Source organism: Mus pahari, chromosome X, assembly GCF_900095145.1.
Source record: "Mus pahari chromosome X, PAHARI_EIJ_v1.1, whole genome shotgun sequence".
Taxonomy (NCBI): Eukaryota; Metazoa; Chordata; class Mammalia; order Rodentia; family Muridae; genus Mus; species Mus pahari.
Genome location: NC_034613.1, coordinates 120,213,681 through 120,238,795, shown reverse-complemented (window position 1 = coordinate 120,238,795; position 25,115 = coordinate 120,213,681). Strand labels below are relative to the sequence as shown.

Here is a 25,115-nt window from a genome sequence, read left to right as displayed (position 1 = left end):
AATATATTAGTAGATATTATAGTTTTCCAGTAACTTAAAATAAAAATTTATGGCAATATCCTTTTTTTCTTTACTAATTTTAGTTTTTACCATTTGTGAGTTTAAACCTTCATGGTTTTTGTCAATCTATCCTCATTTCAAACTCGTTTCCATATCATATTTTAGTGTCCATGTTGAGCTGTATCTGTTTCAGTTTTCATTTTACATATTTTTTTCATCCTAGTAAAGTGTTCCATTCTACATTTTTGTGCTTGTTTCTTCTCATTTCTGCGTGTGAGTTAAATTTAGCCCATTTTGTCTTCTTTATTGTTTCTAGGGATACAACCTCGTGCTTTGTGTGTGTGATGCAAGTACATTTTACCTGGGCTACATTCATATTTCTCTCTTAATTTTGGTATTTGTAGTCTGATGACAGAGTGGGGCTACTGTTTGCTCTATAGTCAAAGAGTTTTGATATGAAGCACATTTTATTGTGGCTTAGCATTTAGTGGCTTAGCATTGTCATATAATGCCTGCTTTATCTCTGGAAGTACTTTTAACTACATCACCATACAAATATTAATATAAGGATATTTGATGTTTTTCCAGTCTATTTTACTGTAGCCATAGAGAATCATACACAAGGATAGACACAGTTGATTCTTTTCAAGTCAAAAAAGAGTCTATTTTTATATTCTATGTAAATCTACAATGAATATATATTCTTTGCTTCCTAGAACATTTTCCCTCTCTTTCATATAGATAGCTTATTATGTTGGTCAAATTATTTATATGCTATATTAATATACTCAGTGTGCTAAGGATCTGTCAATTGACCCCCTGAAGCTTATCAGTTTTATTATATAACTGAAGGTTATTCCTTAGTTGTGTAAAGGTTCATGACTTTAATCACTGTATCATTATTTATTAATATCTGAGTCATTAATGCATTTTTCATTGAATTTTCTTTCACTTGACATTAGAATTAAATAGCTTTCTTCTTCCATAAATCATTTAATTAATATTTCTTGCACCTACTTTCAAGTTTCCTTCTTTCTGCTTCAGATATACATATTCTGCATACTATACAAGTATTTTATTTTATTTTTCAGTTTTTTATCTCAATTTTACATTAGTACCATCTATCACTTATCTTTTCTTTATTTTTTAACTTTTTTATTAGATGTTTTCTTCATTTACACTTCAAATGTGATCCCCTTTCCTAGTTTCCTCCCCCCAAATATCCCCTACACCCTCCCCTCTCCTCCTGCTCTCCAACCCACCCACTCCCAATTTCTGGCCCTGGCATTCCCCTATACTCTGGCATATAATCTTTGCAAGACCAAGGGCCTCTCCTCCCATTAATGACCGACTAGATCATCCTCTGCTACAAATACAGCTGGAGCCATGAGTCCCACCATGTGTTTTCTGATTTGTGGTTTAGTCCCAGGGAGCTCTGGGGGTACTGGTTAGTTCATATTGTTGTTGCACCTACAGGGCTGCAGACCCCTTCAGCTCCTTGGGTACTTTCTCTAGCTCCTCCATTGGGGGCCCTGTGTTCCATCCTATAGCTGGCTGTGAGCATCCACTTCTGTGTTTGCCAGGCCCTGGCATACCCTCACAAGAGACAGCTATATCAAGGTCCTGTCAGCAAAATCTTGCTGGCATATGCAATAGTGTCTGGGTTTGGTGGTTGTTTATGGGATGGATCCCAGGGTGGGGCAGTCTCTGAATGGTCCTTCCTTCTGTCTCAGCTCTGATCTGTGTCTCTGTAACTACTTCCTTGAGTATTTTGTTTCCCCTTCTAAGACAGAGCAAAGTATCCACACTTTACGTTTGTTGGAGTTAATGATTTACTTTTCACTATCTTCTGTGTCATATCATACTTTATTTTCTATACATCTGGGTTTATCTTTCTGTGTTTTAATTTTACCTTCTACTATATAGATTGATCTATTTTTTCCTCTGATTGGACTTAAATTGTGCATTTTATTTCTATTCTTCTAAATAATTGTACCTATAGATTTTGATCTATGTATTTAAGTCTATATTTTTCCTCTTTCTCTCCCTTTCTCCTTCTTTTCCTCCTCCTCTCTTCCCTCTCTCTTTCTCTGTCTGATGTATAAGTATCACTCTATGCTATATTTTAAGACAGACTCTCTCACTGATGCTGGAACTTAACAATTAGGCTAGACTAGCTGGCTAGAAAATCCTCAGAATCCTCCCACCTTATTTAGATGGGACTGAGGCCATGTACCACACTGTCCCTAGATTTTTATATCAGTGTCAGGGATTTAAACCTGGGTCTTCATGTTTGTGTAGCAAGCATTTGTTCCACTGAACCACTCCTAAAGCCCTTAAATCTGTATTTCTCTAAAAGCTTATACTAAATAATGCTTATGTTCTCATATACTAATAAGTAAAAACTAACATCTGTATCACTGGATGACTCCTCATCCCCTCTGTATTGGCCCATACCATGTAAAGGATATTCACACACACAGTCCTGGTTTTTTATGTAAGTCATATTTTTATGAACTAAGAGTTAATATAGGTTATTACAATCATTCTTACTCCCTGATTCTCTCTCTCTTTTTTTGCTTTTTACATTTCTTTTTCATATTTATTTATTTATTTATTATTTTCTTTATTTACATTTCAAATGCTATCCCAAAAGTTCCCTATACCCTCCCCCGCCCCTGCTCCCCAACCCACTCACTCCCACTACTTGGCCCTGGCCTTCCCCTGTGCTGGGTCATATAAAGTTTGCAAGACCAAGGGGCCTCTCTTCCCAATTATGGCCAAATAGGCCATCTTCTGCTACATATGCAGCTAGAGACAAGAGCTCAGGCGGTACTGGTTAGTTCATATTGTTGTTCCACCTACAGGGTTGCATCCCCCTTCAGCTCCTTGGGTACTTTCTCTAGCTCCTCCATTGGGGGCCCTGTGTTCCATCCAATTGCTGACTGTGAGCATCCACTTCTGTGTTTGCCAGGCACTGGCATAGCCTCACAAGAGGCTGCTATATCTAGTCCCTGATTCTTTTACCCTACCTCCCATCCCTACTTTATCCTGAATTTGTCTCTTATTGTCCAAGAATGTCTGGAGGAGGTAAACATTTTAAGTATCCTATCTTCACACCAGGATGGCAGTTAGGAGAATATATGTTCCAAAATTCATAGTTATTTGTCCTTGTTAGTGTTAAAATATGTTCCATTATGTCCTACAAACTTACTGTTTCGAAGGCAATGTGCCTCCCCCCTGAACCCCCCCCCCACACACTTAAGTAGGTTTTCAAGAGTTTTTGTTTGTTTGGTTGGTTTTGTTTTTGTTTGTTTAATTTTGTTCCTAAATTCTGAAATTTCCACACGTCTATGAGTTGCATAGTTATGTGGCTTTGTAATTTTGTTATTACTTTTCTCTTGTTTAGCTTAACTTTACTTTTCTTTTGTTTAGTTTAATATTTTTCACAAAGGAGTGTGTGTGTGTGTGTGTGTGTGTGTGTGTTTGTGTGTGTGTGTGTGTGTGTGTATGTGTATACACATTTGTGCACTTGCATAAACATGTACTTTAAGTGGAAGGTCACAGCCATTACTTGTTTCCAAATACTGCTCCTGGCTAAGTTCTTTTGCACTTCAACTCTCACATTATAGTTTTGGGAAATACAACTTATTCCCTGTGCATTATAATTTTCCTTTATATTATTCAACTCTTGAGCTCTTACTGTATCCTGGGAAAATGCCTCATGTTAATTATCAAGACATAACAAACATTTACCTCCCTGCTTTGAGATAAGGAATAAAAAGCACATACTTAGACCATACTGAAACACACTTGCTAGCTTTTTCCCTGGGAAGTGTCACTTTCTTCCTCAGAACAGTTGTTCCTTAGTTGCACACTTTTGCATGAAAAGGAACTAATATCCATTGAATGCATGTGTGTGCCAGATACTGAAACAGACACTATTGTGAACTTTACATAAAATCTGACAACTTATTAAACAGGATACATAAGAGTACTTTAATTTGCAGCCAACTTTTAAGTGCTACAGAATACACTGAATCTTCTAAGGGAAAGCTATAAAAATCAGCACTGAGTCTTAAAGATTTTATTGTGTGGTGGATTCACCATGCAGATTTCTAAGTCATTGATTCTGGAATTCGAAGTGGACAGTTCTGATTAGCCCTGTTATATAGGAAATGTAGAAATGCTAGGAATTTGTTAGGTCAGGATCCTGTCCCCTGACAAAATGAAAAGTGTGATGATTCACATACAGGATCAAGGAACTGTTTGGTACAATATATTTTTAGTAGAAGGTAAAAGTGATATTTACAGCATTTAAGTAGGCTTTTAGAAGTACACGTGAAGAATTTTTTGTGAAACACAATACAGATTTGGTATACTTGGTCATTTAGAAAGTCCTCATTTGGATTGGGGAGATGTCTAACTGTGTAAAGTGTTTTTAGGAAAACATAAGGATCTTAGGTCAGATCCACAGAAACTACTTAAGAGCCTGGGATGGTAATAATGGTAATATAACTTCCATTCTGGTGATGCAGACAGATCGTGGGGGCTAACTGACCAGCAAGTGTAGACTTGGTTGATGAGGAAAAATGTGTAGAAAGGCTTTTCAGTGTCAAATTATGGCCTCCACGGGTGCTCACATGGGTGAGTTCACCCACACACATGCATATATCATACCCAAACATACAAGGTGTGAAGCCTGAACCATTCACATCATCCACTGTCATGCCCAGTCAAACCAATATGATAAAATTGTATGTATTGGTTACCTCACTCAGGATGATATTTTCTAGTTCCATCCATTTGCTTAAGAATTTCATAAAGTCATTGTTTTTAATAGCTGAGTAGTACTCCATTGTGTAAATGTACCACATTTTCTGTGTCCATTACTCTGTTGAGGGACATCTGGGTTCTTTCCAGATTCTGGTTATTATAAATAAGGCTGCTATGAACATAGTGTGGAGCATGCATCCTTGTTATATGTTGGAGCATCTTTTGGGTATATGCTCAGGAGTTGTATAGCTGGGTTCTCACATAGCTCAATGCTCCCGTGTAGGGGAATTAAAGGGCAGGAAGGCATGAGTGGGTGGGTGGGTGGGGTAGCACCCTCATAGAGGCAGGGAGAGGGAGGATGGGATAGGAGGTTCCAGAGGGGAAAACAGGAAAGGGACGAACAATTGAAATGTAAATAAATAAAATGTCCAATGAAATAAGAAATGAAATCACTGTATAGTAATTAGAGTAGGAGGGAGAAATTATTGTTCACTTTACTGGAAATAATAAGTAAGAGTGGTCAAGATTTTATATTCATTGTAAAATGTAAAATTGGTTCTAATATAATAAAAGTATATTGTATGTATTTCTGAAAGCTCTAAGAATTAATAAAGTTGTCACATCAAATAATTGTATTTATGGATTGGCTAGGATACTGATATTGGCATAGAGATATTACCATCATCTCTTTTACCTGGAGGTCCAGGAAAGCCAGGTAGACCTTGTATTCCAGGAAGTCCTCGCTCTCCCTTTTGTCCAGGCAAACCAGGTAGCCCGATATTTCCTTTTTCTCCCATAGTCACACCAGTTCCAGGTGAAGGAATTACCTTTTTGTGGAAAAAGGAATTCAGGAATTCAATGAAGAAGAAACTTGATCTTCTAAATGTAATTAAGCAGCTCCATGTGATTATAATGCTTTATTTTCACACAGTCCTTAGATATGAAGTTGTTAAAACTATCACACTGAGTCTCCTTAAGACTGTTACACAGTAGTCACCTCTATCACTTTGATCCTCAGCCAACTAGGAAACATGTAATACCAACAATATTAAGCCCGAGGCTTACAAAGCTAGAAGTGTGTTTTGCTGTCTCTTCTCATATTATTCATAATATTCCACTCAACTGAAGCCTCGCAATTCTTCCTAAAACCACCGCAATTTCTGTCCTCATCTCACATATTAAGCTAATTTCCTCAAATCAACTTTTCTATGTAAACATTTGTCCTAAGGACAGTACTTGCCTACTTACTGTATGCGACACTACTTGGAATCCTAAACTTGGTCAAACCACTCCCTTCAGTACCACTCTTATTTCTTACTTTCCCTATTATTTCTAGCAATGACTTCGTATCTCTCAAGGCTATCTGGTTATAACCACTTCACACAATGTGCACATTTTCATCAGTGCCCTTTACATATGTCTTCCAAACATCTGCAACTCACACTCCTCATTGAAAACGCCCCATCCCTTTGAGGAATACCCCTATTTTCGACATCCTCTCATAGCTTATTTGTGTTTTAAAGAATTTCACAAAAATAAAGAATTTCAAGTTGATCCAGCATACAAATTAATACTTGCTAGCCAACTATGATATTTTACTCTACTTAAGTTGAATGGACATAAAAATATTAATAAAGAAGAAGAGACTTCAAAGTTTTAAGATACAAAAATGAGGGTAATGATCTGAAAGGGAACATGTGCCACACTCTTAAAATTTCCGTTTCTACTCCTGATTTTATTGTCTCATTTTCTAACGAGATTATTTTTTAGAGAACTGATTTTGAACTGGAAACTCAAGTGAAAGTGGATAAAAATTATCTAATATCTATTAAGCATAACCTAATAAGGTTTAGTAGAATTCTATGTATTTCTGTCTGAGACTCATTAGGGTAAGGAGAACTGAAATGTCAGGAGTATAGAAGAAGTTTTACAGCACTCACAGCTGTGGATTCAGTGTAGTGTTAAGTCTAGAGAATTAGCAAATTTCAACCCAAAACATTACTGAACCCTCAACAGTGATCTTTTTTATTCTTGATATACTTGGAAATATACATGACTTAAATCCCACAATCAATGTAAATATGATAGAAAATCTGTTCTATCACCTCCTTCCAGTTATAGCAATTGCCAACTTGTTATCTAGAGCCCCAGAAAGCACACACTAAGGAAAGGAGAGAAGTGTGAACCAGACAATTTCAAGTTGAGCAAACCTATTAGGACTAAATCCATGTTTGCCCTAAGCACTGCAGGGGAAACCACCAATTTCTGGTTCCCTCAAAATCCTTTCTTTGAACCCTAATGAAAGCAGCAGTTGCGCCACCTACTGGTTACTTAAGAAACAAGTTGACAATCATGCAAAACAATAATGTGTAATTTTGGACCTTAACTATGAAAAAGTAACACAGAGGCAGATCCGTATAACAACTTTAAAGTTAACATAGATGATTAAACAAGACAAAACTATAATGGCTTCTAAGTCAGTAGAAGTTGATAATGACTTAGGTTTTTATGTTCTGTGAGGAACTGGTAGGGAGTGTATAGCATGTGTATGAAAATGATGACGCAATGTTAAATTTGAGAAATGAATTCATAAGAGAAAAACTTACAAGTCCGGGAGGTCCAGGTGGACCAATATCACCCTTTTGGCCCTGTTCAAGGCAATGGTATAACATATAATTAGTCAGAATGATGTGATGTGGCAGTATGGATTTCCTCAAGTAACAATTGAGTTTCATAAAGACTCAAACGTCATTCATAAAGAAATCAAATGGAAAGTATTAACATAGGTTAATGAGATACTTGCTTAAACCTGTAAAGACCTTTGATATTCCCTTGGATGTACTGATTATATAATCTTGACTAAAATGAATTAACCTTGCTAGCTTACTTAAAAGCTGAAGACACTGGGCAGATTCCTAGCAGCAACATTCTTTGTCATAAAGGAAGAAGACAACATTGTCATAAAGGAAGAAAACAACATTCAATTGTTATTTTTCAGGCCAAGACTTAAGAATAGATTTCTCTAACACACTTCAAGTTCTAGGAACGTTACTGTGCATCATAAGTTACTAACTGAGAAACAATCCCATTTAAAGTATTTGATCTCTCCCTTTATTCCAATTATGTCTTTTAGTCTAAACTAAAACTTGGATCTAGTTTAGAGAGAAACCATCAGTAAAATATGTGACTTCTAGATAACTCAAGTTTGCTTTAATCTTTTTTCAGTTTAGTTTTGATACAAAGCAGTTAGAGAACAGAGGACATGGAGGACTAAATATTTTGTGATGTACTAAAAATAGGGTAACTGTGTTTCACACATGCTTTCAGAGTCACTTTTTAAAAAGGTAACTAAACAATGACTTCAGTCAGGCTGTGTCAGTCCAATGGGAAAACTACAACGGATTAGCCACAGATTAACAAACAATGATTACATACAGAGTAGAAAATGTTTAGAGGAGAAATTCTAATTTTACAACTCTAAACTTTTCAAGAGAACCTCACTGTAATAGTGACCAAACCTCCTCTTAAAAGACTTGTTGATACATGCTTACAGCAAAGGCACTGACATTCTAATGCAAATTCAACCCCATATATTTTCTCTGTCTGCACTGTGATTTAGAGCAATGCAAGAAAATTTAAAGGAAAGTGCAAAAAAGGGAAACAAATGGGTAATGAAGGCAGGAATACAAACACTAAGTAATTATAATTTCACTTATAATCCAGTATCAACAGGAGCACAGATTATGATAATAAGAATAAAGCCAGACACATCACAATGTAGAAATTCTTACCTTTTCACCATCCCTTCCTGGTTCACCAGGGTAACCAGGTTCTCCAGGCAAACCCTTTAAAACAGAGGATGGGGTGATATCAGTAAACATGTCAAAGTTAGGAAGATGCCAAAAATCATGTCCTCAACACAAGTAATGAGAACATAAGATAAAGTAGTCCATCAATAGAAGAGAAGACACAGTCCATGAAAATACAGTTATCTGATTTTCTACGAAGATGCCGAGAAACAACATTTGAAAAAGGGAAGTATTATCAGCAAGTGGTTCTGGTAAACCTGGATATAAACATTCAGAAGAATGAAACTCGATTCCTTTCTTTCCCATTGTACAAAACCCACCCCAAATAGATCATTTACCCTGATATAAGATTTAACACTCTAAAAGTGTGAAAGCAAAAAAATATAGCCTTGAACATATAGGTATAAGCAAAGACATTCTGAATATGATTCCCAAAGCACAGAAAGTAAGACCAAGGCCTGATGTGGTAGTTTAAATGAGAATGCCCCTCCCCACCCATAGGCTTTGGCATTTGAACATTTGGTGCCTAGGTCCTGGTGCTGCTTGTGCGAGTCTAGGAGATGTGGCCTTACTGGAGGAAGTATGACACTGGAAGAAAGCTCTGAGGATTCACACCCTCACACCATTCCTAGTTTGTTCTCTCTGCTTCCTGTTATCTGTTCAAGAAGTGAACTTTTTGCTTGCTGTCCCAGCTGCAATGCCTGCTGCTTCTCTGCCATGACAGACCACAATCCCTCTGGAACCTGAAGTCCAAACAAGCCTTTCCTCCCTAAGTTGCCTCTGTCATGGTCTTTTGGCATAGACATTGAAAAGTAACTAAGAAAATCACTGCGCGGGATTTCATGAAATTAAAAAGCTTATAAATGGCAAAGGAAATTCATTCAACTGAAGAGGCAGACCATAAAATGGGATGTGATCTTTGCCTGCTCTACATAATCTGACAGAGGACTAGTGTTGAGAATACACAAAGAGGGGTGGAGGAGGTGGGCAGCATCTTCAGGAAGAAACTGAGACCTGGAATAGGGGAGGTGCCCAAGAATCAATTGGGGAATTCCTTAGCTGTGTCTCACAGCACTGGGGATATGGAATCTGGGGAGACTGCTTCTGGAGTGATAGGGACACCAACCCACCCACAAAACTTTCAACCCAAAATTTATCCGATCTATAAGAAATACAGAGACTGGGGATGGAGCAGAGACTCAGGGAATGGCCAAACAATAACCAGCCCAACTTGAGACCCATCCCATGGGCAAGAACCAATCCCTGACACTATTAGTGATATGTTATTATGCTTTCAGACAAGGGTCTAGCATAACTGTCCTCTGAGAGGCTCCACCCACCAACTGACTTATATAGATGCTGACACCCACAGCCAAAGAGTGGATGGAGCTTGGGAACTTTTATGGAAGAGCAGAAGAAAAATTACAGCTCCTAATGGGATAGGAACTCCACAGGAAGACCAACAGAGTCAACTAACCTGGACCTTTGGGGCTCTCAGAGAATGAGCCACCAACCAAAAAATATACATGGGCTAGACCTAGTCCTCCCTGCATATATGTAACAGATGTGCTACTTGGTCTTCATGTGGGTCCCAAACAACTGGAGTGGGGGCTATCCCAAAAGCTGTTGCCTGTCCATGGGATATGCTCTTCTAGCTGGGTTGCCTTGTCTGATCTCAGTGGGAAAGGAAGCACCTAGCCTTGCAGATACTTTAAGTGCCAGGATGGGGGCATATCCAAGGAGACCCCACCCGGTCAAGGAGAAGGGGAGGGAGGATGGGGGAATGACTGTGGGAAGGGTTGAACAAGAGGTGGGCAATGAGTAGGATATAATGTGAATAAGTATAAAATAAATAAGTAAATTAATTTTAAAAAAATACACAAGGAATTCAAAATACTACATACCAAGAAAACAAACAACCCAATTTGAAAATGGGCTACAGAACTAAAGAGAAAGTTCTCAAAAGGAAAAAACAAAACAAAAGGACAACAACAAAACCAAACCTGCAGGAGCTGGAGAGGTCACACAGTGGTTAAGGACACTTGTTGCTCTTGCAGAGGATCTGTGATATTTCTTAGAACCCACAGAGCAGGTCACAACCTTCTAGACTCCTTAGTCACCACACACACAGACACAGACACACACACACACACACACACACACACACACACACACACAAGATGCACTCAAGTAAAACATCTATACACAGCAAATTAAACAAGGAAACAAATAAATAAATGATAGATCTAAAATAAAAGAAAATAAACATACAAATGGACAAATGGCAGGAAACACCTTAGCCATTAGGGGAATTCAGTTTAAAATGACCTCAGCATTTCACCTCGTCCCAGTCAGTCACTGGGAATATCAGTAACTCTTATATTGTTGGGGGGAATGTAACAGCGTATATCAACTTTGGAAATCAGTCTTCTTCAAACACTAAAAACTAGCAAATGACTCAGCTATATCCCTCCGAGGCATGTGAGATTTTGTGCCTTACTACGTGCACATACATGTTCATTACTGTTCTACCCAGCTCCCACACTAAAAGAGTACACCATGTATGCAAAGATTTAGGTAGGGATGGAGAGGCAAGATTGGAGAAGTGAGGATGTGACACAGTGTACTGGCTAGTTTTGTGTCAACATGGCACAGCTGGAGTTATCACAGAGAAAGGAGCTTTAGTTGAGGAAATGCCTCCATGAGATCCAGCTGTAAGGTATTTTCTCAATTAGTGATCAAGGGGGAAAGGCCCCTTGTGGGTGGGACCATCCCTGGGATGGTAGTCTTGGGTTCTATAAGAGAGCAAGCTGAGCAAGCCAGGGGAAGCAAGCCAGCAAAGAACATCCCTCCATGGCCTCTGCATCAGCTCCTGCTTTCTGACCTGCTTGAGTTCCAGTCCTGCATCCTTTGGTGATTAACAGCAGTATGGAAATGTAAGCCGAATAAACCCTTTCCTCCCCAACTTGCTTCTTGGTCATGATGTTTGTGCAGGAATAGAAACCCTGACTAAGACACACAGACAAAGAGAATATAAAGAAACCACTTGGAAAGCAAGATATTTCCTTTTGTGTGATAGCAACATGGGGTGAAACTAATAAACCCTCTGATATGTTTATAAAAAGATAAAGAGGTATAAGATATGTTCTAAGGGGGTGTGGTGAGGTATGGGGGAAGGGGATATCTCAGCAGGCCCATGCCAAGGCATCCCTTCCCCCTGAGGGACCAGCCACAAGATGGTACAGTATAGAATAGAGTTTACTCAGGGCATAGGGGAAGTTAAGAGTAGAGAGACAAAAAGGCAGAGAGAGGAAGAGAGTAGAGAAGTAGAGGCTGGCCATGGCCACATGGAAAGGAGGTGAAGGGAATGGGGAGAGAAGGGAGCAAGAGGGAGAGGCAAGAGAGCAAGAGGGAGAGGCAAGAGAGAGAGGAGAGGGCAAGCAGCCCCTTTTATAGTGGGTCAGGCCTACCTGGCTGTTGCCAGGTAACTGTGGGGAGGAGCATACCTGGCTGTTGCTGTATGGTGGAGTTTAGACAGAATGCTAAAACCCTCAGAATAGATTCAAGACCCACTCAGCATGAGGCAGGTGGGAAGAGGGGAACACAATACCTAGTCGTATGAACCTAGCTAACAGCTTAGGTCTGAAGAGGAAGTATGCCCATGCAAAGAGTGTGTTGCTAAAGGTTAACTTAGCAGAAAGGAACAAACACCTTCTAAGTACCTCTGTTTACACCCATAGACACAAGGATCCCCAGCATTAATCAGACAATCGCCTTCTAATAATGAACAGTGGTGAATACAGGCATGCACAGCTGCCCAAGATACAGACTATAAGTGGCAGCTGTGGGCCCAGCCACGCATTAGTCATTTACTTAGACCACTCCCTCTAAGGAATATTATGGATGATGGGGCAGGAAGTATGTTAAGAGTTCAAGGATAGGGAGAAGGGCTAATAAATGCTGACCTCTTAATTCTACCAGCACTGGGACCACACCTGACAATCCTTATCAACAGTCAAGGAAGAAGGAGGACCTCATGGAGCCCCATCCTGTCTCTGTTGGCTTTGAATAGATTTTTCAAGAAGATAAATCACTGTCTTTAGTTATGGCCTTCTCTCTTGAGCCCATGTCTCCAACACATAGCTCCAAACTCAGTGTTACCAATGACTTGAATTAATCTTTCTGAGCTATAAAACTAAATGAATATACATGTACATGAGAGAGATTGGTGCGGAGGTAGGGAGGTAAGAGGTGAGAGTGCTCAGTATGAAAGAGGTGCATATCTGAAATGGTAAAGAAGAGGAGGAGGACGAGAAGAAGGAGGAAGAGGAAGAGGGGGAAATTATAATGTAACAATCCAGGCTATGCTTCTTCCACCATGCTTTCCCTGACTATTGCAAGTCTTCTCTACCATGGTGGACTGTATCATTCTGTAGCCAAATAAACCCTTTCATGTTTAAGATAATTTTGTTAGTGTATGTCATTACAGCAACTAGAAAAGATCCTGAACAATAATTAACACATGCCTCATTATATCTGCCTTCAAACTAGAGACATTCCAAATTTATATTCAGTAGAGTGATGATAATTTCCATTCATCTAAACTATTTCCAAACTCCATACTGTGTACCCTCTGCTTTTCTACCACCACCCACAAAAAGTGCAAATACTACCAATGTTTTTTGTTAAAGGAAAGGACCATTGCTACTCACTGGCATTCCTGGTTGGCCAGTCTCTCCATCTTTGCCTGGTTTACCCTGTAGGATACAAAGCAATGGTGGAGTGTGAACAAAATTTTGTTAGTTTGGTAATAGGACAAGAAAGACTATAGCAACCATTTGTCCTGTCTTGAAGTATATAAATAGACTTTTAAAGTGCTCTTTTGAAATTAATTAAATCAATAATTAATTTTTGCTTTTTTTTGCTTTTTGAGACAGGGTTTCTCCATGGAGCCCTGGATGCTCTAGAACTCGCTCTGTAGATCAAGCTAGCCCTGAACTCATAGATATCATCCTGTCTCTGCCTCCTGAGTTCTGGGATCAAAGTGGTCCACAAATGCTTGACTGAATAGACTTTTTACATGACAGGTATTATTATAAGTTATACCTGTAGTGACATTTTTAGGCAATGCCATTAGGAACTAGAAAGAGATCTTGCACATGAGCATATTTAGGCTTTTTATAAACACCACTGATGGTCATAACACTTACTCTTTTGCCTGGCTCTCCTGGCTCACCCTTTTCACCTTTCACACCACCAGGAGGACCCTGCAAAAAAAATTCATATTGGTTCATGAGATATTGTGTATTGATATCAGTTCACATAAAATGATGCTAAAGAGTTTTAGAATACTTACAGGAGGACCAGGTATTCCTGGAGGTCCAGGAGGCCCTCTATCACCAGGAACTCCCTGTGCAGGTATGTGGAAAATGAAAGCACATTAGTACTAGAATATGTATTCTCCATATCCTGGAGACAATCACAAAACATGTTCAAGAATGTGAACTTTAGATTCATCTAGTATTAACAGCAGAATGACATCCTGACAAGTTTATTTTTAAAAAATTTAATTATCTGAAGTCCTTGTGATTGAAAGAATACCTCCATTTAAGAGTACATGTCTATATATAGTGCCTTTTATAAGAGCAAGTTCTTTCAGTTTTAAATTTTTCATATATTTTTTTAAATTTTTAAGGAGTTAGAGTTGACAAAAATGACCATATTAAGAATGCACAAGGTGATATCTCAATATACCTACATATTGTGAAATGACTACCTCAATCAAGCTAATTAACATATCCATAGCACGGTCTTTATCCAATTCCCCTCCCTAAGGGCTCACCTGATCTCCTTTCTGAAACTCTATGTCAATTGGTCTTTTCTGTTCGCTGATCTGCCCAGGTGGACCAGGTGGGCCCTGAAGACCTTGTTCGCCCTATTTACACAACAAAGATACAGTGATATTTCACAATCTACTACAAGTAACAATATTATAGGTAAACTATGTCCATCATAAGAAACAGGGGAAGGGAAAAGACAGTACAGGGGCATGTGAAAGGAGAGGCATGAAGGCTGGATGACCGACTTTTGATTACTCACTTTTTCACCTTTGGGTCCCTGGAAATTTAAGCCCATATTCCCCTGGGGAGAGAAGTTTCCACTTAATGTCTCAATAACAATCAGAAAAAAAAACCTAATCCACAGGAAACAAATGATGTGAACAGAAAGAACATTACCTTTGGTCCTGGTGGGCCTGGTGGGCCAGGAGGGCCCTTAGAAGACACAGAAAGGAGAAAAAAAATTTTAGTATGATATGTCTTTAAAACTATTTTTTTTTATGTGACAACTCAAAAGGACCTTCAAACTCCTTTTAATTCTGGGGATATAGCTCAGAGATAAAACAGCTGCGTACTAAAGTGAGGTAGCAAACCAATCCTATTTTTCCCCCTCATGATTGTGTTTTTTGTTAGAGGCACACAGTTCAATTGATTAAGACAACCTAGACAAATGTAGAAATGTCAGTGACAGGATGAGAACTGACAACAGTAGAAATCAATATATGAGAGAGTAGATAGCACAAGTCCCATAAACAAAGAAGCTAACTTCAGCGAACACGTTTTCATCAGAATTATGGGAAACAATGAAGTTGATTTTTAAAAAAAGCACATGCTCAATTTGAAGCCACGTTTGTTGTATGCAGTTGGGTATGTGTTTCTGATCATGTCTCAGGACATGAAAAATTAAATAGGCTTTTCTTGATTACCCTCCATAACTATATGATAAGACCCACTTGTTGAACCCTCCCACTTGAGCTGCAGGAAACAGAGAAGTCAATCGCAAACACACAAGGAAACGTTCTCCCTTGTGGCCGGATTTCACAGTGCCAGCTGGTAAAATGAAGAATGCTGGGAGAGAAAACTCATGAGTGTGTCATCCAGTGCTGGGTCCTGAATACTGCAATACCTACCTATCAGATAAGATGTGCTCACTGGTGTAATAGTGGCCTGACTGTTATTGGGCAACTAATCATTTTCTGATTGACATTCTAAACCTCATATTGCAAGCCTGGTCAAAAGCCCATAGCTCAGGAGGTCTTGGACCCAATGATAGAACATTATTGCAGTTTTACTAAACAGTCATGTTTGTCTACATGCCTTTTAGTTATTTATTTTTATACCCATAGACTTGGGTTATTTTGAACTTTGGTTAGAAACACTCCTTTTTGTAATAGGGCATAGTCAATGGGAGACATGCATATCTAGTCAAAGTGCTGAAAATAAGAGACTGAGTCTTCAGCCCTGAACTGGACATATCTATCAACTCTCCCATCCAAGGCTTGGAAGAAGAGAAAGTAGAAAGAATATAAGATCTTGGAGATGAGAAGTAGTGCTGTAAACAGTTGCCTTCTAGACATGACATGAATATTGCACACTTGAAGTCACAGAAACTGGGTTTACCTACATTAGAAAGTCACAAGATCATGTCAGCTAAAATTTCAGCATAGATGCCCTCCAGGCCCCTCTTCTCACTGAGGAGCTAGCAGCAGTCGACAGCTGCGAGGGAAGGGGCAATTGCCCTTCACTGAGGATGTGGCCACTCTTAGCATTCCCATGCTCCTGTGGATGGCCTCACTCCCATTTTCAAATGCGCAACAATAACTAGACTTCGGGGGTTACTTTTTAAAAGCATGAAGCTGGGAGGGGAAATGTTGACAGGCATGTGGGGAGAGTTAGAGGTGCGCAACAGGAGAGAAAATGGTCATATTCTATTGTGTATATGTATGAAATTCTTACAAATACAGACAACAAGTCTTAAAATATTAAATAGGCATTTGCCTGCCTATGTATAGTGCTTTTAATATCGGCATTCTCTTTTTACTTATGTATCATACTGAAGTGTCATTTCTAAGACTTTGCTTCCTCTGTTAAATACAGGTTAATTGAAGGAATATTCAGAAGTGTGGAGGGAATTAGTTAATTAGTTTACAAGGGTTAAAGAAATTCAGGGTTTAATAACAGACCCAGATAACACCAATACTGTAACAACAGAATTATGAAAAGGTGCCATAGCCCAGAATCCCCTGATTGCACTATGTTTACAATTAAATCAAACTAATGGGGGAGGGTAGTGGTTAAGCCCTTTCTAAGGACTTTCAGTAGGCTCTTCTGGAATGTAGCATATATTATTTCCCCTACTGAAGAGTAAGAACCAACAGTCACAAACAAAAGTGCATTATCCATACAAGCATAATGAAAATTGTCACTGAAATACATAGCATATAGGAAACAGAAAAGCATATAAAAATTACTTTGACAGGAATAAAATTTGTTGTCTTTTTAAGAGGATGGCAGCAAAGGTCTAACTCCAATCTTGACTACAATGAAATCTAAGTATTACAGTAGTATTTATCATTTTTATATTTCCTGCACTGGACAGAACATGGCCTCATATGTGCTAAGCAAGCATTCCACCTTAGCTATATGTCCAGCTCCCATTTCATGGATTTACTTTTATGTGTGTATTTTTTCACCTGTATGAAAATATAGGGGATTTGCTTATTTAGACTCTTTGCCATATCAGAGCCAGTGTTAAATAACAAAATTAAAGGCATGAATATTGAAATTAAGTTAACTTTCAAATAATATAATCAGTAATCATATCCATGAATCAGAATGCAAAGGAGAAAAAAAATACAATTACAGAAACTTACCATTAAACCTGGTGGTCCTGGAGGACCACTTGGCCCTGATATACCCTTGGGACCAGGTGGACCCTGTTATAAATGGAGTAAAGAAAAGAATGTTAGAACGCGGGGCTTCTGCTCTAAGTTAAACAAGTATTGTCTTCATGATCACAGTGGGACAGGTTACATGTTACACTCCTTAACGAAAGGAGGAGATGGACAGGGCCATCCCAGCCCATTTTATAATTAGGCCTTAATCGTACAAAGCCTCAAGATGTTATGGAGGATCTAGGGTCATAGGCTGGGAAGCCCAGAGAAAGAGAGAGCTACCTGTGTGGCTTCAGGAAAGCTCTGCTACATCCTGGGTAAAGACTTATCAGTGTGGCTTTTAGGTCACTTACACTCCTTATTAGTAACTTCTGATCAATTCTAAGTAAGTCTAATAAACTCACTGGTTCTCAGAGTGATAGATATCGCTTAGTCACCTTCCCTCTCCCACCCCAGGAAAAACAGAGAAATCATTAATTCTATTTTCTCATGTTGTTAAGAAAGGAAGCCAGTAAACAAAATGTTTTAAAGACCATATTTTAATAAAGAAATTTTAATGAGGAAAAAAGTATGAAAGACAAAAACCCCCTAAACTCAACCCTTTACCTCATCATTTAAAGAAACAAAGGTATGCAACTTAAGTTATTTTCATAAGTCTATAACCCTGCAATATTATCAGGACATAAAAATTGTACAAATAGAAGGGATAAGTAGCTTAAAAGGTAACTCAATAAGAGAGATTGGGTTCAGCAAGGTTGTGTTCTACAATTATAGACAAAAACATGATAAATACATAATAAAAAACAGAAAAAAGAAAAAAATGAACCACAGCAAAACAATACGAATGAACCTTAACAAGCCAAGGAAAGCAGATGCATTACAGAAGATTATGTGACTATCACATACTGTAAAGGAAAGCTAATACAGTTGAGGGAATTAAGCAGCTTTCATCAGTTTGCTCAGGCTGCTAGTTATATATTGAGGCAATCCAGAAGGCTGTGGCTTCCAGGTAACATTGTATTGATTCGAAACGATTTGTAACATTCTGCTGGGTTTGGGAGTGTTCCTAGGTGTTCATTTTGTGTTATATCAGCATATATTATGCATATGATCTGTTATACTTTTATCTTAAATATTCATAAAAATTATATGTATGATCAAGGAGGATGCTGAATGAACTTAAGAGAGTATGACTAGTAATGTCAGGTAAAGAATTAAAAAAAATAAACAAATGAAAAACATCTCCAACATTGTATCTTTGTGATCAAATAGTAAAACCTCGTGATTTGTATTTTTGATAAAGGAATTGATTCTCATAAACTATAATGGACTTCCTCATATATAAATACTCAAAAGCCATTACTGTCTCTGTATATTATCTATAAACTAACACAATCTTTTTGTAAGATTACATTCGATGTTTACCATGCATAAATTGCATTCCTTCAACCTTCAAAGTCTGCTCAGATGTCATGCATAATTGATACTGTTATAAATGGCAATTTTAATATCTTAAAAGAGAGATCAATGATTTTTATTTGTTAAAAAAAATTTATGGTCAACTCTACTTCCACTTATAGCGCAAGAAGAATGTTGGAATTTATTTTTAATGCAAACTTCTGTTGCCACATATTCAAATACCCACAGACACTGGATACATAGATAAAAGAAAGCCAATATGCCTCGTGAAAACTTTCACTTTATAATAGAAGGAATGCATTGAGACTTTAAGAACTTCAGATGATAATTTGTATAACTAAAACAGCAACAGTGAGTATAGAAGGTTTAGATCTTCTGTTTTAATCATGTAATAAAGAAAAAGAAATCCCTATACCCTTACTTGTATTCCAGGAGGACCTGGGTATCCTTGATTGCCCTTTGGTCCTGGCAGTGATGACATGATTATACTGCCTGGTTCCCCCTAAAAGAAACCAACAGTGTAAGTTATAATCATTATTATACATGAGAAATAGTAAGAAGGTAAAAAGACATTCTGAGAGTTCATTTTAGTACGTAAATAAGTGAAAGACTGAGCACACCAGTAATTTCATGAACAAATTTACCTTTGAAAAGTCAATTAAGAAGTATCCATGGTATACCAATGTACAGTAGATTTATTAGGAGTTTGTGGCACTTTTAGTTATTCATTAATTAGAAATATGCATTAGATATAAAGTGTTTGTGGAACATTGTGTTAGGCTCTGGACACTTAGTAATAAAGAAGTAGACTCCTCTCTCCTGAGGCTAAAGACATAATGGAGAAATAAAACATAACAAGTAAACAAGACAGTTTGTGCTCTGTTGCAGTCTATAAAGTAAAGCAAAATGGCATGGTGAGTGATAAATAAGTAATAAAAATAGTTAACTAGGCAGTTGTATTTGAGTAATGTGAAAAGAGTATGTAAGTCTCAGCCCGAAGAATAAGAATAATTTCCCACAAATGACTAAAAACTGCACTGGCTCAGTGGTAGGGTGCTGATCTAGTGCGCATGAAAGTCTGTCATGAAAAAATAATAGAAAATTTAAATTCTCAAATGAGCTAAATTCAGACCAGTGAGACTAGTGATTAAAGGAAAAATGTCTTAAGATAAGGCTGCTGCTACAACAATGACCAGCATGACAAGATGTGCACATGGGTAAGTGGCATTGATGTTATAGAGGTGTCCAACTGCTCTGTGATTTGTTTTAAGGCCCACTTCCCAGGAGAAACTCTTGACTGGTAGTGTAAGTCTGACCAAGAACACATTGCTAGGAAGCTCATTGGCTTCAGGGTGTATATCTAGGACCATAGTAACATATTTCCCTCTAAATTCCTATCGCTCTACTCATTAGATCTTATCAGCTCAACCTTTAGATCAAATGAGAGAAGTGTCTTTGTGTGCTTGACAATGGGTAATGCAGAAGTGCATAACTGATCAAAGTATAGAGAATGAGTGTCATGGGTATTTTGTTCAGTGGTATGCTCAGTCATAATAGGGACATTTATATCACACTCCTTCTTCCAAGATTTAAGGAACTTCATGGAAAGGGAGGGATGTAGAAAATTTATAAGTGCTAGACATTAAGAAGGACTAGGGCAACATAGTGTGTTCTGGACATAATGTAATTCACAGTGTTTGTAGTTGCTTGCACAAGAATAATTAGGTCATCATTGCAGCATTGAGGGAGGTGGGTCTTATGAGACCCCATCCACTAGATGAGAGAAGTTACTGACAACAGATGGCATCTGGGTGAAGGAGAGTCCATTTTCTTTAAGGGTATGGCTCCTGACAGGATGATCATGCTTCTGTGGGTGGACTTAAACCCCTGAGAATACAGACAGCACAAACTGAACTCAATGGACTATGAGAAAAGAGAGAACATGGAATGTGGGAGAGTGGAGATGGACCTGGAAGAGTGGGGGCTAGGTATAAATCAAAATATGGTGATTGTACATATTTCTAAGAATTAATATATATGTATATATATAATGTAAAAGTTATGTAGTGTATAATGACACAAACTATATATAGATATGTTATATTCATATATATATATATATTATATGAATATACTATATATACACATACATATATCTCAAAGATATTTGAGTAGAGATTTTAAGGAGGATGTTGAACTCATAAATCTTGAACTCAGAACAAATAAAATCTAATTTGAAGTTTTCAATGTAGATGGCCAGTAACTACATAGTCATCAATAAATGCCTTGAACATTATTATTACCAGGCATAGAAGAGCAAGAAGAGTCGGGTTTGTGTCTGAATGGCTGCTGGATAGAACAGAATGAACTTATATGGAAGAGTGAAGATCTATCAGATGCAGAAGAAATGCCAGGAGACTAGAGTGTTACAGAAACCAAGGATAAAGAATACATCTAGAGATAATCAGCAGTCAGCCCTATCAAGATACAATCAGATAAAGCCTGAATGTGTTAGAAAAGAGAGATTTGAGCACAATTCACACTGATTTTTCAAGAATTACATTATATAAGATTACATAGTATACTGTTTAAACAATATACTCTCCATATGTATCCATTTGGAGACTGAACTTATAGTAATATTCTACTGCAGTTGTAGACATTCTACATATTTTATTCAAACTGCCTATCTTCTTAGCATGTGATGCTTACCTTCATACCTGGGATCCCAGGAGGTCCCTATTATAAAAGAAAGAAGGAAATTTTGTGAAAATTTGACAGGTATAAACAAAAAACATACGATGTACATATGAATATAACATAAAAGAGAACAAAATGAATAAATTTTATAGGGTCACTTTATAATATTTTATATTAGAGGATTTTATAGGTAAAATTTATATTAGCCATCACAGAATCCTTGGCTTTAATCATCAGAAAGTCTTTTTGCCATTTAATCTTTGAAATTCTCTAGTTTGTTACTTTAAATATGTGATGCTGTTCCATTTGAGTAAACTCTGTATCCACACTTTTTCTGTTCTGTTACTTCTTGAATTCATTTTAATCCTGAAATTTAGAACTTACTGGAGGACCTTGTAATCCAGGAAATCCTGGACTGCCTGGAAATCCACGTTCTCCCTGGGAGTTAAAAAGGAAGAGTGTAGAAAAAAAAGAAACAGTGAAAATTTTGTACGACAAACACATACCAGATCACCAAAATATCATTAGCATCTACTTTCCAACCTACCAAGCCAAGCACTTTTATTCATACTCATCTACCCCAACCAAATCTAAGGTGAAAACAGTACCACTGTCATATTCTTTTGAAAAATCTATTTTGAGACCATCACACCACAGATTTCCGATAATCACTTTTAATTGTTAATGATTTGCTGCAATTTCCTGATCAGGTATCGTACAAATTCTTATTTCAAACTTTCTTATTTGCAAAATGGAAAAGATGGCAAGGAATAAAGCTAGTAATAGCACCAAGAAGACAGTAACAACAGTTCTAGAAATTGCAAGCCATTAGATTTCTTAGGTCCCCAATTTTTTTCATTCACTATTATAAAGTAGCAACATAGACATTTGGTTTGGAAAACAAGTTAACATTGAGATAGAAGAACATTAATGCAAATTCTTTCCAAATGCCTTTGTATGTTATAGCAATTCTAGAAAGAAACCTGTCAGAGGCTTAAAAGGACAAAATGACTACCCCTCTGTGCTTTTGAGTCACTGTGCAATGGACTTCTCTGCATCAACTTTTATACATGGACAAAGTAGGTCCAATGACATTAGAAAAGAAGCCATACATTGTGGATGCAACATTAGGATTCATATTTTACATACCTAGTGAGAAGGGTAAGAAAAGTCTAATCAGGTACCATGTACAATAAAATTACTTATATAAAACTTACAAAAATGATGCCCTAACACATAAATTAATAGATATATGAAAAGACCACTTTGTGAAAAAAATCTCTGTCACCATAAATATATCTGCATGTGCATTTGGTTTCCTTATTTAAAACTTTAATGGGGCTGGTGAGATGGCTCAGTGGGTAAGAGCACCCGACTGCTCTTCCAAAGGTCCGGAGTTCAAATCCCGGAGTTCAAATCCCAGCAACCACATGGTGGCTCATAACCATCCATAACAAGATCTGACGCCCTCTTCTGGAGTGTCTGAAGACAGCTACAGTGTACTTACATATAATAAATAAATAAATCTTGGTCTGGTGAGATGGCTCAGTGGGTAAGAGCACCCGAGTGCTCTTCCAAAGGTCCGGAGTTCAAATCCCAGCAACCACATGGTGGCTCACAACCATCCGTAACAAGATCTGACTCCCTCTTCTGGAGTGTCTGAAGATAGCTACAGTGTACTTACATATAATAAATAAATAAATATTTTAAAAAAACTTTAAATACTAATTTTCTTGTTGCAAAAGGCATGCTGGCAAAACTCACACGCATGCATACACGCCAAACACACACACACACACACACACACACACACACACACAAAATAAATAAAAAGAAAAGGAACAAAGTAAAACATAGCTATGCCACCAGAATAGGAAGAAAATAATTCACGTTCTTATGAAATGTGTTATACAAACAAATTTCCTATTGGTCCAACCATCAAAGACTGCCTCAGCTAGAATGAAAAACATAAATAAATTTCTCAATTCCAGATATTTGCCTTAAAAATCTACACATTATAGGGTTGCAGACCCCTTAAGCTCCTTGGGTATTTTCTCTAGCTCCTCCATTGGGAGTCATGTGTTCCATCCAATGGATGACTGTGAGCATCCACTTCTGTATTTGCCAGGCACTGGCATTGCCTCACAAGAGATAGCTATATCGGGGTCCTTTGAGCAAAATCTTGCTGACATATGCAATAGTGTCTGGGTTGGTGGTTGTATATGGGATGGATCCCAGGGTGGGGCAGTCTCTGGATGGTCTTTCCTTCTGACTTAGCTCTGAACTTTGTCTCTGTAATGGGTATTTGGTTCCCCATTCTAAGAAGGAGCGAAGTATCCACATTTTGGTCTTCCTTCTTCTTGAATTTCATGTGTTTTGCAAATTGTATCTTGGATATTCTAAGTTTCTGGGCTAATATCCGCTTATCAGTGAGTGCATACCATGTGTGTTCTTTTGTGATTGGGTTACCTCACTCAGGATGATATCCTCCAGATGCATCCATTTGCCTAAGAATTTCATGAATTCATTGTTTTTAATTGCTGAGTAGTAAGTACTCCATTGTGTAAATGTACCACTAACCAGTACTTCCCAGAGTTGTGTCTCTAGTTGCATATGTAGCAGAGAATGGCTTGGTCGGCCATCAATGGGAGGAGAGGCCCTTGGTATTGTGAAGATCATATGCCCCAGTACAGGGGAATGCCAGGGCCAGGAAGCAGGAGAGGGTAGGTTGGGGAGCAGGGCAGTGGGAGGGCATAGGGTGCTTTGGGGATAGCATCTGAAATGTAAATGAAGAAAATATCTAATAAAAATGTAAAAAACATCTACACATTAAAAAATTATAATTGTTGTGGCAAACATGGTACACATTTATTTCCTAGAACTTGAAAGATAAAGGTCGGTGAATTTCTGTGAGTCCGAGGCTAGCCAGAGCTACATAGTGGGACTCTGTGTTAAAAAAAAATTATTTTTGTTGGCAAGGGTTACAGATACCTGGGAAATACTGGGTCTAAAAGTAATGTGTTGAATTTATGTATGTTTTTAAAATCTCAGAAAACATGTTCATTATATTGCAGGAATTTAACTAAAGTATATACCCTAATGTAAAAATCTGGGATATGACATTAATTTTAAAATATAGTATAGATCTAGTTTTGCAGAATCTTATGCACAAAATATAAAATGCTAAAAGGATGAACATAAAGTAATGGTGCATTTACTTAAGAAAAGAAAAAACAAGAAGTTAAAAAAATCAAATGATATAAAATATCATTTTACAATAAGAACATTTTTCTCATTATCTGTTGCTATGTCTTAATGTTAAATTGTTGACTCCAAACAATAAAAGTGCCATTATCTAATGCTTTCGGGTTTTTTCCAATTTTTATTAGGTATTTACTTCATTTACATTTTAAATGCTATCCCCAAAGTCCCCTATACACTCCCTGCCCGCTCCCCTACCCACCCACTCCCCCTTCTTGGCCCTGGTGTTCCCCTGTACTGGGGCTCATAAAGGTTGCAAGACCAAGGGGCCTCTCTTCCCAATGATGGCCTATTAGTCCATTTTCTGCTACATATGCAGCTAGAGACCCGAGCTCTGGGGGTGCTGGTTAGTTCATATTGTTGCTCCACCTACAGGGTTGCAGACACCTTCAGCTCCTTGGGCACTTTCTCTAGCTCCT

The 25,115-nt window shown here is 37.8% G+C and overlaps 1 protein-coding gene across 5 annotated transcripts in view; it reads right to left on the bottom strand.

Annotated features, from left to right (window-relative positions):
• Positions 1 to 25,115, bottom strand: part of Col4a5 (collagen type IV alpha 5 chain) — a 199,513-nt gene that overhangs the window by 90,790 nt on the left and 83,608 nt on the right. For all 5 annotated transcript variants that reach the window (XM_029534119.1, XM_029534120.1, XM_029534123.1 and 2 more), the window contains 13 exons: positions 21,820 to 21,873; positions 21,448 to 21,474; positions 19,157 to 19,237; positions 17,296 to 17,358; positions 14,822 to 14,857; positions 14,685 to 14,726; positions 14,428 to 14,520; positions 13,942 to 13,995; positions 13,796 to 13,852; positions 13,298 to 13,342; positions 8,568 to 8,621; positions 7,383 to 7,424; positions 5,471 to 5,603 (listed from right to left, as the gene is read on the bottom strand). In XM_029534119.1, coding sequence (XP_029389979.1) covers positions 5,471 to 5,603; positions 7,383 to 7,424; positions 8,568 to 8,621; positions 13,298 to 13,342; positions 13,796 to 13,852; positions 13,942 to 13,995; positions 14,428 to 14,520; positions 14,685 to 14,726; positions 14,822 to 14,857; positions 17,296 to 17,358; positions 19,157 to 19,237; positions 21,448 to 21,474; positions 21,820 to 21,873 — 781 coding nt within the window. The remainder of the gene's footprint in view (positions 1 to 5,470; positions 5,604 to 7,382; positions 7,425 to 8,567; positions 8,622 to 13,297; positions 13,343 to 13,795; positions 13,853 to 13,941; positions 13,996 to 14,427; positions 14,521 to 14,684; positions 14,727 to 14,821; positions 14,858 to 17,295; positions 17,359 to 19,156; positions 19,238 to 21,447; positions 21,475 to 21,819; positions 21,874 to 25,115) is intronic.